The following is a 19,030-nucleotide window of genomic DNA, read 5'->3' on the forward strand; positions in this document are numbered from 1 at the left end:
GGTTAATGTCACCTTGCTATTGTAAGGTGACATTAAGCCAGATTAATAATGGAGAGGCGTCAATTATGTCACCTATCCATTATTAATCCTATTGTATGAAAGGGTTAAAAAAACACACACACATTATTAAAAAGTATTTTAATGAAAAAAAAACACAGGTTGTTTTAATATTTTATTGCTCTCTCAATCCACCTGAAGACCCTCGCTTGGCAAAATAATAAACCAACAATATACATACCTTCTGATGAACTGTCACGTCCCACAAAGTAAATCCATCTGAAGGGGTTAAATCAATTTACAGGCAGGAGCTGTGCTAAAGCACTCGCTCGTACCTGTAAACCCCGGGTGCTGAAAGGAAAGCTGGGTGATCTGTACTTACATTGAGTCGCAGTGAGGCGCCCTCTGCTGGATGTTCTCATGAACTGCAGCCTTGGAAAAGTTCCCACGCTCGAGTTCATGTGACTTCATCCTGCAGAGGGCGCCTCACCGCGACTCAATGTAAGTACAGATCACCCAGCTTTCCTTTCAGCACCCGGGGTTTACAGGTACGAGCGAGTGCTTTAGCACAGCTCCTGCCTGTAAATTGATTTAACCCCTTCAGATGGATTTACTTCGTGGGACGTGACGGTTCATCAGAAGGTATGTATATTATTGGTTTATTATTTTGCCAAGCGAGGGTCTTCAGGTGGATTGAGAGAGCAATAAAATATTACAACAACCTGTGTGTTTATTTCATTAAAATACTTTTTAATAATGTGTGTGTTTTTTTAACCCTTTCATACAATTGGATTAATAATGGATAGGTGACATAATTGACGCCTCTCCATTATTAATCTGGCTTAATCTCACGTTACAATAGCAAGGTGACATTAACCCTTCATTACCCCATATCCCACCGCTACACGGGAGTGGGAAGAGAGTGGCCAAGTGCCAGAATAGGCGCATCTTCCAGATGTGCCTTTTCTGGGGTGGCTGGGGGCAGATGTTTGTAGCCAGGGGGGGCCAATAACCATGGACCCTCTCTAGGCTATTAATATCTGCCCTCAGTCACTGGCTTTACCGCTCTGGCGGAGAAAATTGCGCGGGAGCCCACGCCAATTTTTTCCGCCATTTTACCCTTTATTTTAGCAGCTACAGCGGCCAAATTTTGCACATACACACTACTAACATTAGTAGTATGGAATATGCAAAAAAAATGGGGATATGAGATGGTTTACTGTATGTAAACCATGTCTCATATCCTGTCGGGTTTGGGAAGGAGAGGGCAAAAGCCGGCAATTGAATTAGCGGCTTTAATGCTATCTAGTGCTGCATTAAATATAAATATACATATATAGGTGTCTCACTGACATATATGTATGTATATATACCTATTCTATGTGTATATATCTACTCTATTCTAACCTGTCAGTGTGATTTTACTGTACACCGCGCTGAATTACCGGCTTTTCAAAGGACACCGGTGCGTAAAAATCGGACAGAACTCGCATGGTGCGAGTGCTGTGCGATTTTTTTCTCGCACCCATTGACTTGCATTGGCGAGTCTCGTCCGAGAACCTCAGCAATACGCAGCATGCTGCGATTTTTCTCAGCCGATCCAGATTTTTCTCAGTCCGATTTCGGCTGAGAAAAAAATCGCAAATTAAAAGACACCTATTGAATAACATTGGTCCGAGTGCAATCCGATTTTTTATAGGATTGCACTCGTCCGTTTTCCTCGCAAGTGGAAAGGGGCCCTTAGCAGCAGAACGGTAATGCAAGCGGCAGTTGATGGAGTAGTCAACTGGGGAATTGCTATTCTACCCTCTGCAATACTGTTATAAGTTGTCTCAATGACTGCTTTAGGACATCCCATGGTTTCTGTGTCCTCCAATGAAGCTTCCGACAAAACCGGATTTTTGGTACTCACCATAAAATCTCTTTTTCGTAGATTTCTTTGGGGGACATGGCATCCTCCCTTGTTTGGGTGGTCTTGGTTTTACTCCTCCCACTGCTTTTGCACTAACTGAATAGCTGGATGTCGGATGTTCTTATATAGGCTGTTGAGGAGGAGCAGACTTTCCAAGATTTATTCTTAGGCCGAGGTCACACTAGCGTAGAATACGGACGAGTGCTATGCGAGAAAACATCGCATAGCACTCGGCCAAGTGTTAATCTATGGGGCAGCTCACATCACCGTATTTTTTCTCAGGTGTATTCAACGTGCGAATGAAATCGCAGCATGCTGAGATTGTACTCGTATATTGTCCGAGACTCGCCAATGCAAGCCTATGGGTGCGAGAGAAAAATCACACACCACACGGACCATCTGTGTGACTTGAGAGAAATACGCACACATTTTTCTCATTTCAGCCCATTGAGCCATTAAATTCAATGGGGAAAAATCAGTGGGAAGTGTAAAGCCATACACACATACATTGGTGGGAGAAAATCGCATCATCGCGTTACACATGGATGACCATTCGGAGAACACATGTGCGACTCTCGGCAGGGAGACTCGGACCGATTTTCCATACGTTTAGTGTGACCCAGGCCTTAGTGTCAGCTTCCCTGTGATAGCATATTACTCATGGTTTATATATTCCCCATTGAAGGCTATGAAAAAGAGATATGGTGAGTACTATTTTTTTATTTTATTTATCTTACTCTCTTTTATAGCGCCAACAAACAGGCATGTGTTGCAGCTGTTGAGCAGCCGCGAGACATGCAGTCGCGGGGACTCGAACATATTGTTCGAGCACGCGGTAGAAAATCGGTTAGTACCCGAGCATTTTCGGATAACACCTTATTTGATCACGTTCGCTCATCACTAGGAGTAGTTGATCCAGAAACAACCAAATACAACACATTTTATCCTTTTTTCCCCTCTATGACACGACTGTTTTTTGATTCGCCAGCGTCAGAGAAGAAAAAGCAAATGCCAACGGAAAAGTTCTGTGGTATACGTCCAGTTGGTTGAAGAAAAAATGTGAATATCTAGCACCGGGGGACATGACTTTGGAACAGAGAGACACAAAAATAAGAAAAACTGTTCTAGAATCAGTGGTGCAGCACCAATTAGAGGAGATGCTCAGTTTAAGTAAAAAAATGATCCCGTGAAAAGTCCTCTTTAACCCCTAAATGACATACACTTTTATCCTAGGCTGCCAAGGAAAGTATGAAGCAGACTCATTTGCTGAGCCGCTTCGTACCAGGCAGTTGCTGGCTCTGTTACATAGTTGGCATCTGCCTCTAACTACAGCAACCTGAGCGAGCTCTGATCTCTGTAATTTAACCACTTAAATTCTTCCGTCAATCTCCTGATAGTGATATTTAGTGTCAATGTATCCCAGAATGGGATCAATAAAAACATTGTCATCTCAGTGCAGAATAAACAAGTCCTCACCCAGCAATATGGATAGAAAAATAAAAAATGAAAATGGCAGCACAAGCAAATATATATATGGTATATTTTTTGCAAGTTTCTGAACTTTTTTTCTCCACTAAAATAATAAGCAAAAGCTGGAAAAGTTTTGGTATCACTGTACTCAGTGTCTTGAAGAATCATGTTGGCACACCATTTTTATATCACATTAAATGCTGTAAAAATAAAATGGCAGAATTTTTTTTTCTCAATTTCGTTGCACTTGGAATTTTTTCCCGGTTTATTTAGTATGTTTTTGGGAAAAATGAACGGTGTCGTTCAAAACTAGAACAGCGGTGCAGTCATGCTGCTGGTCTGTACTGTCGTCATATGGAGCGCACTGCACCCTTAGCACACAGGAAGCTGGGTGCCAGTGGAGCGGTGCGCTCCCAAAGACCTATCATGAGCATAATCTTTCAAGATACTGAACCTTTCTTACAAGAAGTGTGACTAAATTCCCAAAATTGTTTCCTGCGAACTGTCTGGTAGCTGTATTCTGTTTTATGGCAGTCTGTTTTTTCTGTCCAGTAGTCACCTACTTATAGATAGAAACTGCTGACCTTGTGCTTTTCCATTCAATCACAGCATATAGTGACCTGGGATATTACATCATTAACAAGCTTCACCATGTGGATGAGTCTGTGGGGAGTAAAACGCGGAAGGCCTTCCTGTACCTGGCAGCCTTCCCCTTTATGGACGCCATGGTGAGCATTGTTGTATTATATTTCTACGTTTTCTTATCATCTTGTTCTAGATTTGGTATTAGCAGTACACTGTGTGGAACACTTAGATCGTTAGATCGCGATTCCTCAAGACTGGTATTTTGTTCACAGATCTTGATAAAGATCTTGCTGGAGTAATTCATTAGGAGCCGCGCACCTCTTTATGACTTTGGCTTTTCTTTTAGGTGTCATGTACGAACATATGTGCCAGCTTTAACATGCTATACATACATATTGGGTTTGAGTAGATTTTAGAGCTTTTAGCATTTTTTAAATTTGTCAATATGTATAATGTTGTGGTTGTCAACTACAGTACAATCACCCAGTATTCCTGTGTGTCATAACACAGCCTTATTATATATTGTTAGGCGCTTCATTACCCTTTTTTTGTTTATAGGGGTTGTCCACTATTTGGGCAACCCCTCCTTAAACTAAATGTTCGGCTCCAATAAAATAATAAAACCTACCCTCCCCTCCCATGGCGGCGCCGTTCCCATGGTGTCAGCACTCGCTCTCCCTGAGGCGGTGATGCGGTTGTTATGCCACGTGACACCGATGCCCAGTCAGCGCTTTCATCACTGTCTCGGCCTCTGGACAAACTGAGCATGAAGAGGAAGCCAGGGATTAGCTGCAGCCTGAACTTCCTCTTCCTGTTAAGTTTGTCTGAAGGCGGAGATGGTGACGCCAGCTCTGATTGGGCGCTGAACATCACGTGTCATTCCACTTCATCACAGCCCCGGGACCGCAAATGCCGATACTGCTGGAACGGCGCCGGCACTGGAGGTGAGTATAGGCTTTATTATTTTATCGGGGCCGAACATTTAGTTTAACAAGGGGTTGTCCTAGTAGTGAACAACCCCTTTAAGGGCTCGTTCAGACGAACGTATTAAGCGTCCATGTGCTGTGTGTGTGCCAAATGGGTAGCATTTGGACAGCACACTGACCAATGCAAGGCTATGTGGTAGTTCATATGAGCGTTTTTACACACGTACCCATGATCTGCATGTAAAATTCACAGCGTGCACTATTTTGATCTGGATTTTATATCGGTCTTGCCTATTTGCCTATTTCAAGTCAACGGGTGAGCAAAGAATGGCTCACATATGTATTACCATCCCTATATCATGCGATTTTCATTTATCCATTACAATTGTTAACATTGGGAACTGTATTTGTCTACTATTTATGAAATTGTTCATGTAAACACTGGACGCCATACACGTGTACAATACAGATATACGGGTAGCACATGTACATAAAAAACAGGCACACGGATGACAAGACAAATGAAAATGCCAATCGGTAGTGAAAAGTCAAAGACGTGAATTTTCTTTTGTAAATTGACAATGTTTACCTGTCCTGATTTTTCTTTTTTTCTTCAAGGCCTGGACGCATGCTGGCATTTTACTGAAGCACAAATATAGCTTTCTAGTTGGATGTGCCTCCATCTCTGATGTCATAGCACAGGTGTGTATGTTACTCTGAGCTCATCTGTGATGTTATAGCCCAGATAGAGATAGGCTTTTGAGTTCATATCTGCCGTAGCACAGGTGAACATGTAGAATTTTCCTTTATGTTAGAGAACAAGTCATGGCCGAAAGTGTTGGCACCCTTGAAATTGTTTCAGAAAATAAAGTATTTCTCCTGAAAAATTATTTCAATTACAAATATTTTGATATACACATGTTTATTTCCTTCTTGTCTATTGGAACAACATACAAAAACACAGAGACAAAAAGGCAAATTGGACCTAATTTCACCCAAAACCCTCAAAATAGCCGAGACAAAATTGTTGGAATAAATAACTGAAATCAATCGCTTCCTATAGCCATCAACAAGCTTCTTACACCTCTCAACTGGAATTTTGGACATTTCACGGTGCTAGTGGGGATCTCACCGAGGTCGCGGCAGTTCAGCCCGGCTGGGAATGCAGTCTTAGGCTATGTGCACACTTTGCGGATTCTGCTGCGGATTTTTCCGCAGCGGATTTGATGAAATCCGCAGTGCAAAAAGTACTGCGGATTTATCGCATTTTTTTGTGCGGTTTCCACTGCGGTTTTAGACACCTGCGGGTTTTTAACATGGAGCAGGTGCCAAACCGCTGCGGATTTAGCACAAAGAATTGACATGCTGCGGAATGAAAACCGCTGCGTTTCCGCGCGTTTTTTTTCCGCAGCATGTGCGCAGCGTTTTTTGTTTTCCATAGGTTAACATTGTACTGTACGCCACATGGAAAACTGCTGCGGATCCGCAGCGTACAAAAATGCTGCTGATCCGCAGCAAAAACCGCAAAGTGTGCACATAGCCTTAGTGACCGGAGGTAACCTCGATGACGTCACCGTCGGTCACTGAGTCTGCGCTCGCATCTTAGCACCGTCCAGGTTGAAAACTGTTTTCTCCCAGACTTGGACTACGGCGTGGGACAGAAAACGGAGAGGTGAGGGATATTGTTGTTTTCTATTTTTGTTTTAATTAAAGAACAACGAGGGCTTCGGTGGAATAGGCGTTAGGTGAGTATAACTGTGTTTGTTATTTTTAAATAAAAAAGTAAAAGTGTATGTTTAGTCTTATTTCTAATACAAGACTTTATTCTTGCTGTGTTTAATTACCATATAACTATAGGATTAGTAATGGATAGGTGCCTTATAGACTCCTCTCCATTACTAAGCCGTGGGCTTGATGTCACCTGACAAAACAAAGGCGCCATCAACCCTGCAAATATCAACCCCATTTGCCAGCGCTACAGGGCAAGTGGGAAGACCCGAGCAAAGTGCCATAATTGGGGCATCTAATAGATGTGTCTTTTCTGGGTGGCTGCGGACTGCTATTTTTAGGCTGGGGGGCCAATAGCCATGGTCACTTACCAGCCTGAGAATACCAGCCCCCAGCTGTCTGCTTTAGCAAGGCTGGTTGTCATAAATGAGGGGGACCCACAACATTTTTTTTTTAAATTATTTATTTAAATATTTAAAAAATAAAGTGTGGGGACCCCTCTATTCTTGATAACTATCCTTGTTGAAGCTGACACCTGAGAGTTGCAGCCCCCAGCTGTGAGTTTTGCCTGGCTGGTTCTCAAAAATACAGGGGAACCCACGCCGTGTTTTTTTTTCTTCTTTTTTTAATTATTTATTTACAACACAGGAGACGGCTAATGAATACACCCATCCGCCACTCCTGATCTCGCTTTATTAGCGGCAGCAGGTGTCGGATGATGGGAGCAGTTGTCCCATCTGCTGACCCCAGTGACTTGAGGTAAACTTTATACCTCAGATCACAGCTGAGCGCTCCCTGCTGTCTTTTGACAGTGTGGGAACCGCGGCTCTCTGACCGGCGGGAATGGTTTCACCGCCGATCAGAAGCGGTGTTTGCCGTGCTGTCACGCACCTGACAGAGTGGCAAACATTGGATATTGGGGCCCCCGATTCAAATGAATGGGGTCAGAGTTCGGGTCCGGGTACTGTTCTGGTACCCGAACCCAAACTTTTTGTAACTGTTGGGCCAAACCCACCGGACCCGAACATCTAGGTGTCCACCCATCTCTAGTGCCAACACTTTCAGCCATGACTGTAATTGCTATTTTGAGCTTTTTTTATGATATCATTGCACATTTGACTATGCTTTACTAAGGTGATATCTGATGTTATAGTACAGATGAGAATTCTTTATTGAGGTAATCTCAGATGTCATATTGCAGGTATGAATGTACTAATGAAAAAATTCCTTAGGTCATAGCAAAAAAACTAACTAACAGAGACTACAGACTTATCAATTTATTCCTGACAACCCCTTTAAGGGATTTTCTACCAAGTCCTGTTGCTTCTTTGCCAACTCTCTGTCTATACATAGAAGAAGTTGAGTAACAGGACTTGGTAGAAGAGGCGTTAAGTGGTGAATATGTATAGAACTTACATTTGTTTTCCTCTCTAGTGTATGCTATGAAATAATGTGTAGCGTAGATATTCACTTCCGTCATGGAGACAATGGGAACTATTTTCTCAATGTAAGTTTTCTAACACTGTTAGACCATGACTGAAAGTCTGATGTGGTTAATGATTGGTTCTACATGAAAACCAGTTTCTCCGCAAGTGATAGATTATTACTTGTGCTGACTTCTACCACACATTTCATAGTGTGCTCAGGAGATCCAAAACGGTTTATTGCCCTACTATTACTGCGGACAAAGTACAAATGTGCATTCCTGTCAGGGAAAATTACATGGATGAATCAGATCTCTTGGAAAGTTGGTATGAATAGAAGTTCATTAGCCATAAAAGATAGGACTGTATTGATTTCTGGTCTGATTATATTGACTTAACATTTACATTAACATTCAACGTTAGATTCAATCTGAAATTAAAAGTGCTGTCACTATAAATAAATAAAGGGAATCTGTCACCCCCAAACTATAGGAGAATGTACAGTTATATGAAAAAGTTTGGGCACCCCTATTAATCTTAAGCTTAATGTTTTATAAAAATTGTTTTTTTTTCAACAGCTATTTCAGTTTCATATATCTAATAACTGTTGGACACAGTAATGTTTCTGCCTTGAAATGAGGTTTATTGTACTAACAGAAAATGTGCAATCTGCATTCAAACAAAATTTGACAGGTGCATAAGTTTCTTGTTTTAAATACTCCTACCTACTTTTTACTGACTTACTAAAGCACTTTTTTTGGTTTTGTAACCTCATTGAGCTTTGAACTTCATAGCCAGGTGTATGCAATCATGAGAAAAGCTACTTAAAGTGGCCACTTGCAAGTTATTCTCCTGTGTGAATCTCCTCTGAAGAGTGGCATCTTGGGCTCCTCAAAACAACTGTCAAATGATCTGAAAACAAAGATTATTCAACATAGTTGTTCAGGGGAAGGATACAAAAAGCTGTCTCAGAGATTTAAACTGACAATTTCCACTGTGAGGAACATAGTAAGAAAATGGAAGAACACAGGTACAGTTCTTGTTAAGGCCAGAAGTGGCAGGCCAAGAAAAACATCTGAAAGGCAGAGAAGAAGAATGGTGAGATCAGTCAAGGACAATCCTCAGACCACCTCCAGAGAGCGGCAGCATCAATTTGCTGCAGATGGTGTCACTGTGCATCTGTCAACTATACAACGCACTTTGCACAAGGAGAAGCTGTATGGGAGAGTGATGCGAAATAAGCCGTTTCTGCAAGCACGCCACAAACAGAGTCGGCTGAGGTATGCAAAAGCACATTTGGAGAAGCCAATTTCTTTTTGGAAGAAGGTCCTGTGGACTGATGAAACCAAGATTGAGTTGTTTGGTCATACAAAAAGGCGTTACGCATGGCGGCAAAAAAACACAGCATTCCAAGAAAAACACTTGCTATCCACAATAAAATTTGGTGGGGGTTCCATCATGCTTTGGGGCTGTGTGGCCAATGCTGGCACCGGGAATCTTGTTAAAGTTGAGGGACGCATGGATTGCTCTCAGTATCAGCAGATTCTTGACAATAATGTTCATGAATCAGTGACAAAGTTGACGTTACGCAGGGGATGGATCTTTCAGCAAGACAATGATCCAAAACACCGCTCCAAATCTACTCAGGCATTTATGCAGAGGAACAATTACACTGTTCTGGAATGGCCATCCCAGTCCCCAGACCTGAATATCATTGAACATCTGTGGGATCATTTGAAGAGGGCTGTCCATGCTCGGCGACCATCAAACTTAACTGAATTGGAAATGTTTTGTAAAGAGGAATGGTCAAAAATACCTTCATCCAGGATCCAGAAACTCATTAAAAGCTACAGGAATAGACTAGAGGCTGTTATTTTTGCAAAAGGAGGATCTACTAAATATTAATGTCACTTTTCTGGTGAGGTGCCCATACGTATGCACCTGTCAAATTTTGTTTGAATGCAGATTGCACATTTTCTGTTAGTACAATAAACCTCATTTCAAGGCAGAAACATTACTGTGTCCAACAGTTATTAGCTATATGAAACTGAAATAGCTGTTGCAAAAAAAAACAATTTTTATAAAACATTAAGCTTAAGATTAATAGGGGTGCCCAAACTTTTTCATATAACTGTAGCTCTTTCAAAGATAATTCCTGCCATACCTTTATATGGCCAGTGAATTCCTCCATTACTGAGAAATCAGCCTGCGAGTTGGCAAATGAGGCTGTAGATCTGAAGCCTCTGTCACTCCAGCTCTATTCTGCAGCCAGACTCTTCTACTGACAAGGCAGAGCTCCTGAAAAGTGTTAGAGAATCAAAACAATAAGAAAACCACTTGTTATACAACTTTACAGTTTGTCTACCGGAAACCCCTTATAAGTTAGGGCTGCTCTGTCACAAAATGATTGTTGTCCTAGCTTTACACACATGGGGAAAAACTGGTTTCATTGAAGCCTAAATTTGACATTAGGATGCATTACACTATCTATTATTATTTATATATCGATTACCATCTTTTTGTTGTAGGGAATCTGTCACCCCCTGGCACGTATATAAACTATTATGCTAATGATTTCTTCCAGGCTTCGGGGCGTGCAGTGCCTGGAATAGAACTCTGCCTCCTGTCCTCATTATAATACCACCCCCTCCCATCAGCGTCACAGTGCTCCCGGAATCCCGCGCCTGCTCCTGCGATACTGTGCTCATATGTGCCTTATCCGGCCTTCTATGGGCATTGGCTTCTTCTCCACAGGCGGCGGCACAGAAGAACCATGCAGCGAATGCCCGTAGAAGGGAGGATAAGGCACAAATAATCACACTAATGCAGAAGCAGGCGCGGGATTCCGGGCCACCATAAGGCTATGTTCACACATTGCGTTTTTTCAGTGTTATTTTTAATGCACATTTTCAGCTGCATTTTACAGTACCAGCAAAGTCTATGAGATTTCAGAAATCTCATACTCACAGCTTATTTTTTTGTCCTCAGTATTCTGTGCAATACCTTGGTTTTTGCACAATGAAGCATGTCACATCTTTCAGCGTCTTTGCATTGTGTTTCAGCAAGGGGTGGTGAAAAAAAACCACTGCAAAAATGCAGGTATCAGTTTTTGCTACGTTTTAGGTGCCAAAACCTGATGAAGTAGAATCAGATTATTTTTTATGCACTAAACTTTATCAGCATGCACAAGAGACAAATGTACCCTGACAAAACGCAGAAAAAAAAACCTCAAGTTTCTTACTGCCAAGAGAGCAGGTTTTGACTGCAGGAAAAATGCATCAAAAATGCAATGTGTTACACGTCACAGGGCACAGGTGCAGGATTCAGGGGGCACTGTGACGCTGATGGGAGGGGGGTGGTACGCAAATGAAGACCGGAGGCAGAGATTTCTTACAGGCACCGGACGACCCAGAGCCTGGAAGAAATCATTAGCATACAGAAAGAATATAACATTTCTCAACAACAAGACCGCTAATGTGAGGCATACAGGTAGGACTAGTGTAACATTGCTATCACCTGTATGCCCATATTAATAGGTCATGTATGTCCCGTTGGGTGACAGATTCTCTGTAATATTCATAGACTAACAATGACTGTACTCGGCCGGGTATGTGCATCATTTTTTTATACCACAATGCATTATTGGAGTTTCTGCCTGTTAAAATTGGTCCTCAATAAAGAAGCAATTGCCTCTAAATACGTAATGTGGTGTTAGTAGGCATTCTCTGGCAAAGAAATGATATTGGAAATGTGAAATGTATCCCTGGGTGAGGTGGTGCTAGAAATACAGAGCTGTCAGATCGTGGATGCTTTTTACCGCCACAAACGGATATTTGATAGAACACTTTGCAGTTTCAGGCATCCAACTACTGGCACATTTCCTGCTCTTATCTCTCACCCCTCTAGGCTAGAGATGCCGTATCGGGAATTACAGCTGTGCTCCTTCCCCCTCTGAAAAGAACACTGAGTGTTTTTACAGATTGCAGTCTCTATATATCTGTTATATATTTCTACACAGTTTGGTACTAATGCACAGAGCCATTAAAGGGAAAGGATCCACTCACAGAACCCAAATACAGTTTTTCTCAATAACAATTGCCAACTTTAGTTGGGAGTTTCGGCATATTGGATCTTCTTTTACACTCCTGTGCTGAAATCTTAAATTACCAGTTATGGTGCCTTTACATAGCCCAGATGTTGGGAAATGACTGTTCCTCGCAATGCTTGTTTCCCCAATAGCCGGGCAGTGTAATCAGGCTGCCAATCACTGACAGCAAAATGCTCATTTGTCGGGTGAAATTATTTTTTTTTAAGTTGGCTTAGCGGGGTTGTCTTTTATGGATAAAAACATACAACTTTACAATCTGCCCTTAATTTAAAATCCTCTCTTTTAGGAAGAATGGAGGGATTTTTAATTTCATAGTGTACAGCTTGTTGCTGAGGTTATTGGCCCCCCTGTAGTCCTAGCCTTGGAGGACGAGCCGGCTTTACAGTCTACTTATACTCTGAAGCTGGCCAGGCCACTGGATCCATCCAGCCTCTGTTCCCCGGCTCTTCTTCTATTCTTCACAGGCAAAGATGCCTCTACTAGCAGATTGGGAGAGAGCACTGTTCAGACCAAGGGAGCAGCCATGCTGCAAGTCTGGACTGTCAGTCTTCATGAGCGCCGTGGAAGGAGGGAAGCTGCGGCCGGGAGGGTTGCGCTGATTGGCTACTTTCACGGTAGCGTCGTTTTGAATACGTCGCAATGCGTCGTTTAGGAGAAAAAATAAATGCATCCTGCAAAGTTCTCTGCAGGATGCGTTTTTTCCCCATAGACTTACATTAGCGACGCATTGCGACGTATGGCCACACGTCGCATCCATCGTGCGACGGATGCGTTGTGTTTTGGCGGACCGTCGGCACAAAAAAAGTTACATGTAACTTTTTTTGTGCGTCGTGTTCGCCATTTCCGACCGCGCATGTGCAGCCGGAACTCCGCCCCCTCCTCCCCGGACATTACAATGGGGCTGCGGATGCATTGAAAAACTGCATCCGCTGCCCCCGTTGTGCTACTTAACACACTGTCCGTCTGGCCGACGGTTTGCGACGGCCCGTATCGACGGACTAGTGTGAAAGTAGCCTAAGATTCATGTTGAGAAGGTTCCTTTAAATATCGCTTTTCTCCACAAACAGGTCATGTGCTGCCAAGAACAATGGCAGCCTATGTACACAGAAAGATCTGTTGGCGATCCTCCTCGAAGCATTTATAGCTTTGGGTCGCATAGTGTAAACAAGCAGTTAATGTTTGATGCATAGAATTTGGGGTATTTTTATTCATACCTGCAGTTTTTATGGCACCAACATATTCTGCAGTGCTGTAGAGGGATTATTACCACTCATATCAGTCCGTCTACATTTGAGCTCCATCACAAAGTCTTTTAAAAGGTTATTATTATCATTGATAGTTGGGGTCTGACTGCTGGCACCTTTATTGAACCCAAGAATGGGGCCCTTAAATACCTTAGTGTAATGGAGCTGTGTCCTGCTCTAACCATTGTCTATTGGAGAAAGCCAAGTGCTGTGCTCAGCTATCTCTGGAGGTCCCATAGACAATGAATGAAGTGGCTCCATTCCAATACAGCATTTAAGAGCGTGGTGGGTTCCCAAAGGTCAGACGCCAACCAACCAATCAGCACGTTATCACCGTTCCTATTGATAGGTGATATTTTTTTGTGAATGCCCATTTTACCTATTAGTATGTTTTTGTACCTGGCTTAAGCTTGTGCAACGCAATGAAAATCCCTGGTTGGACACCAATGTTGACAGCATCAGTTTTGACCACCAAGCCAACATGGTACATGAACAAAAACTTTTGTTTTGTATATATCATCTTAGTAGATAATGGAAATATGAATACGGCAAGCATATGTGCCTCACTTCTGGCCAACACTTTTGTTGCATGGTTCCTGGTTTTCAGATTTAGGATTTGTAATACATGCTCTCAAAAGTTCCCCAAATTTATAAACTCAAACTTTTATTTTATTTATTTTTACGTTTTACCAGTCACTCCATGTGACATTTTCTTGAAATTGACACACTACATGCCAATTGTGTTAGTTTTAATCAACAATACATTTAATAAATTCTCCTTATCGTTTACATGGCTACGCATCACTATTTCTCCACTAGGACATCACTGAAGCATATACCATATTTTTCAGACTATAAGACGCACTGGACCCCAAGACGCACATAGGTTTTAGAGAAGGAAAATAGAAAAAAATTGAAACAAAAAGTATGGTCTTGACGCACTGTTAAGGGGGGGAGGGAAGGGGAGAGGAGGACATCTGTTGCTGACTCTGTTATAGGAGTAATGTCCCATAATTCTGTACTAATTTCCCCCCATCTTTGTATGTTTATGTCCAGATATACATGGCCCCCCATCATGATATATATGATCCCCATCCAGGTATACATGGCCCCCTGATCCCCATCCTGTTAGCCGCAGCCACCAGCTTCCTGATGCAGCTGAGCAATCACGTGTGATGGCTATTAAAGAGAATGAATATTCACTGCTCTACACTCCCATGGGCATGTGGGGAGCAGTGAATATTAATTCTCTTTAATAGTGGGCACATGTGATCACCCAGCACAGAAGCCATCTGCTGTTGCTAACAGTGTACCTTCTATTAAAAAAGGTGAATATTCACTTCTCTCCATGCCCATAGTTCTGCCCACCTCTCGGAGCCGGCTTCAGTGCATAGAGGTGGGAGGGACTATGGGCGTGGGGAGCAGTGAATTAATTTTCTTTAACAGCGGGAATAGGGGTTAGCTGCAGCAACTGACTCCTGTGACCCGCTTGTCTGCTGCTGCCGCTCCCCCTCCTCCTCATCCACAGCCACAGCAGGTACATCCAGACTATAAGACGCACCCTCCATTTTCCTCAAAAATTTTGGAGGAAAAAAGTGAGTCTTATAGTTTGAAAAATAAGATACATGCAGTATGTTCTTATCTTTCCTGAGTGTTGTGTTGACCTATGTGCTGTATCCATGTATACATTCTGCATTTGTATCTGTTTCACTTTAAAATATGCAAATAAGTAAAAATACTAATATCCGACATAAATTTTTAACCTAAACGTACATTTTTTTTAGCCCAAAAGTGGTCATTTGACAATAATGATAGCAAACTGTTTTCAGCTCAGTCAACATATCAGGATCTAGTTGGGGCATGCGGATGATATGTAGTTATATAATACCCACCATTACTAATACCATTACTCCAACCTTCTCTGAAGTATTAGCAGAAGTTTGAGGAGTGGCATCTTTTTATTAGGTCCCCCTATTAGGTTAGAAATTGCTGAGCTATTTATACAGTAATATGTCCCCCAGTCCTGTGCCATCACTCAGACAGCTGAGTAGCAACACCTATTTTTTTTTTTTACTTGTCCCAAAAACCTTGCAGTATATAAAAGAAGTATCAACTTAATATCACTCATCTTAGGCTACTTTCACACTAGCGTCGGGCTCGGCCCGTCGCAGTACATCGGGGCGAGGTCACCGACGCTAGCGTTGTCTCCGCCGCACAACGGGGGCAGCGGATGCATTTTTCCAGCGCATCCGCTGCCCCATTGTGAGGTGCGGGGAAGTGCGGGGAGGTGGGGGCGGAGTTCCGGCCACGCATGCGCGGTCGGAAAAAGCGGACCGTCGGGAGCAAGAAAACGTTACATGTAACGTTTTTTGCTCCCGGTGGACCGCCACAGCACAGCGCAACCGTCTCACGACGGTTGCGACGTGTGGCAATCCGTCGCAATGCGTCACTAATGTTAGTCAATGGAGAAAAAACGCATCCTGCAAGCAAAAACTTTTGCAGGATGCGTTTTTTTCTGCAAAACGACGCATTGTGACGGATTACAGTTAACGCTAGTGTGAAAGTAGCCTTATACTCTGCAGTTTATTACTGACTGCTCCTTTTTAGAATTATGGAACTTTGCACAATGTTATTTGCATCATTGCATTTCTCTATAAGGTCAGAGACAGACTGCCGTATTTCTCGTGAGAGAATTGCATCGTAAACCTTGTACTTGTTGTCGGCTCTCCTGACCTGAGCTGGACAGCTGCATAGAAATGCATCATACTGTTACTCAGGTCAGGAGAGGTGTCAGGCCAGTTCGTCCAATGCCATGCGATTCTCCCACGAGAAACACAACAGTCTGTCTCTGCCCTAAGGCTAAGGCACAATATCACTGTTTCGTCAGTATCTTATCCATTACTAATTCTATAGTTGTATTGCAAATAAACACACAGCCAGAATAAAGTCTTTAATTTGAAATAAAAACAAAACACACTATTTTCAATTTTTTGTTTAAAAATAACACACAGTTATGTTCACCTAATGCCCATTCCATTGAATCCCTTGTCTCCTATAATAAAGCAAAAACAAAAAACAACAATTTCCATCACCTCTCCATTGTTCTGCCCCAAGCCGTAATCCATGTATGGGGATTAATTGTTTTCAACCTGGGCGATGCCAGCATCAGTGACTAGCTATTACACCATCGAGGTTACCTTGGGTCACTGAGGCTGCGTTCCCAGTCGGGCCAATGAACTGTGGTGACCTCATCACTATGAAAAAGTGTCACGGTGCAGAGGCGAATTCAACCGTTCTGCTTTAGCTAGGCTGGTTGTCAAAAATATGCCGTTTTGTTCAATTATTTATTTAAATAATTAAAACAGCGTGGGGACTCCCCTATTCTTGATAACCAGCCTTGCTGAAGCTGACAGCTGAGAGTTGCAGCTGTCAGTTTTGCCTGCCTGGTTATTACAAATTCAGGAGAAACCTCCTTTTTTTTTTTTTTTGTTCATTATTACTATTTTTTAGAGCGCAGACGCCAGATGATGAGTACTCCAATCAGCTGCTCCTAATTTCACTCTTATTAGCGATAGCAGGCATCGGCTGATGAAGCAGTAGTCCCATCAGCGGACACCAGTGACCGGATATAAACTTTATACCTCTTATCACAGCTGCACATTCACAGCTCAGTTGATACAGTGTTTGCTGTTCTGTCATGGAGCTAATGAGTATACAAAAGAAAAATGTTAATCAAGAACTCCTGAAAATGTTAATAAGCAGTAAATTTTAAGATTGCATCTATTTACAAGCACCATAAGAGAATACTTTTTTATAAATGTGAGAATAACCCCTTAAAGCAGACCTGTCACTTTCTCACAAAAATTACTTGAAACATCTTGTAAAAATCCCTGAGCTCCTCTAATTTTGCCACTGTTTTCCGCTTTGTGCTGCGATATTCCAAAGCCTTTTCTGGGATTATGCGTTTTCACACGTCCCTCTTAGTGTCTAGGAGGTAGGGATGACAGTGCACACCCCCAGAGAAGACTCTGAAAAATGGGCCAATTGGACTGTATGCAGAAATGAGCAACAAGTGGAGTGACCCAGCTCAAAAAGGAAAAGGGCTTCTGAGTCGGGCCACCTGGGGGATTTTTACAAGGTATTTAACTCCGTTTTTTTGAGCAAGTGACAGGTATTATTTAAAGGGGTTTTAAAAAATCTTTCAAATATCAGTAATATAGCTAAGAATACACCATTGGCTGACTTTCTAATATAGTCTTTTTTTAAAGTGAACTCATGTATGATGAGACTTATTTATGCAGTTATACCTGTCATAGCTTTCCTCTGATACTTAAGTAATTTCCTCTAGGCATGTGGATGGGCAGGTTTTACATCTATTTTGTCCTTGGTCTGGAAAGAATATTGAAGCATGTACAACTACATGGTCAGTTATCAGCGACCACTGAACCTGGCCAATCTAGTTTATCATTATGTCTTGAAAATGTGTTACATTTTTGGAAGCATAGAACCCTCCGCTTCTCAGTTTTTGCCTTTTTTTCACTTGGACCTGATGACACAGAACATACAGTATTAATGCCTGAGTCTCATTATTGATCATAGTCCATGCCAATATTTTTTTTTTTTAAGTTATCTTATATCAAGTTCTCTTAAACTTTTCTTCCTGAGCCTGGTAAAATGCTGTTAAACCAAAGATTGAGCAATAAAAAGGACTGTGTATTTGATAACCTCCTCCGTCAAAACTGCGTCTCACCAAGAATTTTATGGAGTTTTTCATCTTCAGTATGGATTTTAAGTGAGCTCTGCAGTACCTGGCGCGTTACTGTTACTGGCATATTGCATGTGAAAATACATTTAAACTTGTATTCAAATGAGGGGCTTCATTGTACTGTTTGCCTGGCCAAGAAAACGGTGCACTGTTATACCCACTTATTTTGCATGTTGGGGTCTTCCCCCGCTTATGATTGACAGCAGTCACTTCCCAGAGTGAGCACTGCCTAAATTGAGCCGGCCTGTGGCTAAATTGACAGTGCCTATGTCCACCAACGAATGCACACAACAGCGGGGCACATTCTCTACCCATGTTCGTCTCTGCTGTGCAGCCAGTCACAGGCAGTGTCAGTGCACTCACATGTCTATTGAGTTTAGGCTGCACTTAGTCGAAGGACTGGGTGCTGTCAACCAGAAGTAGGGAAGCCCCCAACATGCAAGATGATGGTCACAATAATGATGCAGCAAAGCCTCCTCATTTGCATATGAATTAAGTTATTATCTCAGGCATTGTATTAGTAACAAGTGCAGTGCTAGGATGATTTTTATATGGGCTAATTCCCCTATGTCGTTGTCTAGCTAATTTTTTCTCTAAAGAAAAACCTATGGTTTAGTGACCGAAATTGCAGAGAATGTGAATAGGTGTTTTCAATTATTTGGTCACCCACACACAGTTCAAGAGAAGAATTCCAGTAATTTCAGTATATATTGCTTTTCTAGCAGGATCCATGTAGCTAATAGAGGACTGCAGTTGTTACTAATTCACATTGCCTGTGGTTTCTCTCCTGGTGTTGTCAAACAATTATCGGCAACCTTTAGTTCAAATGCATTTATGGAAAGAAGAGCATTCACTGAATATAGATGGAATA

General features: G+C 42.2%; 1 protein-coding gene across 2 annotated transcripts in view; it reads left to right on the forward strand.

Annotated features, from left to right (window-relative positions):
• ANKH (ANKH inorganic pyrophosphate transport regulator) overlaps positions 1-19,030 on the forward strand; it is a 180,069-nt gene that overhangs the window by 102,300 nt on the left and 58,739 nt on the right. For both annotated transcript variants that reach the window (XM_077269709.1, XM_077269710.1), the window contains exons 3-4: positions 3,989-4,107; positions 5,509-5,592. In XM_077269709.1, coding sequence (XP_077125824.1) covers positions 3,989-4,107; positions 5,509-5,592 — 203 coding nt within the window. The remainder of the gene's footprint in view (positions 1-3,988; positions 4,108-5,508; positions 5,593-19,030) is intronic.

This window comes from Ranitomeya variabilis, chromosome 6 (genome assembly GCF_051348905.1).
Source record: "Ranitomeya variabilis isolate aRanVar5 chromosome 6, aRanVar5.hap1, whole genome shotgun sequence".
Taxonomy (NCBI): Eukaryota; Metazoa; Chordata; class Amphibia; order Anura; family Dendrobatidae; genus Ranitomeya; species Ranitomeya variabilis.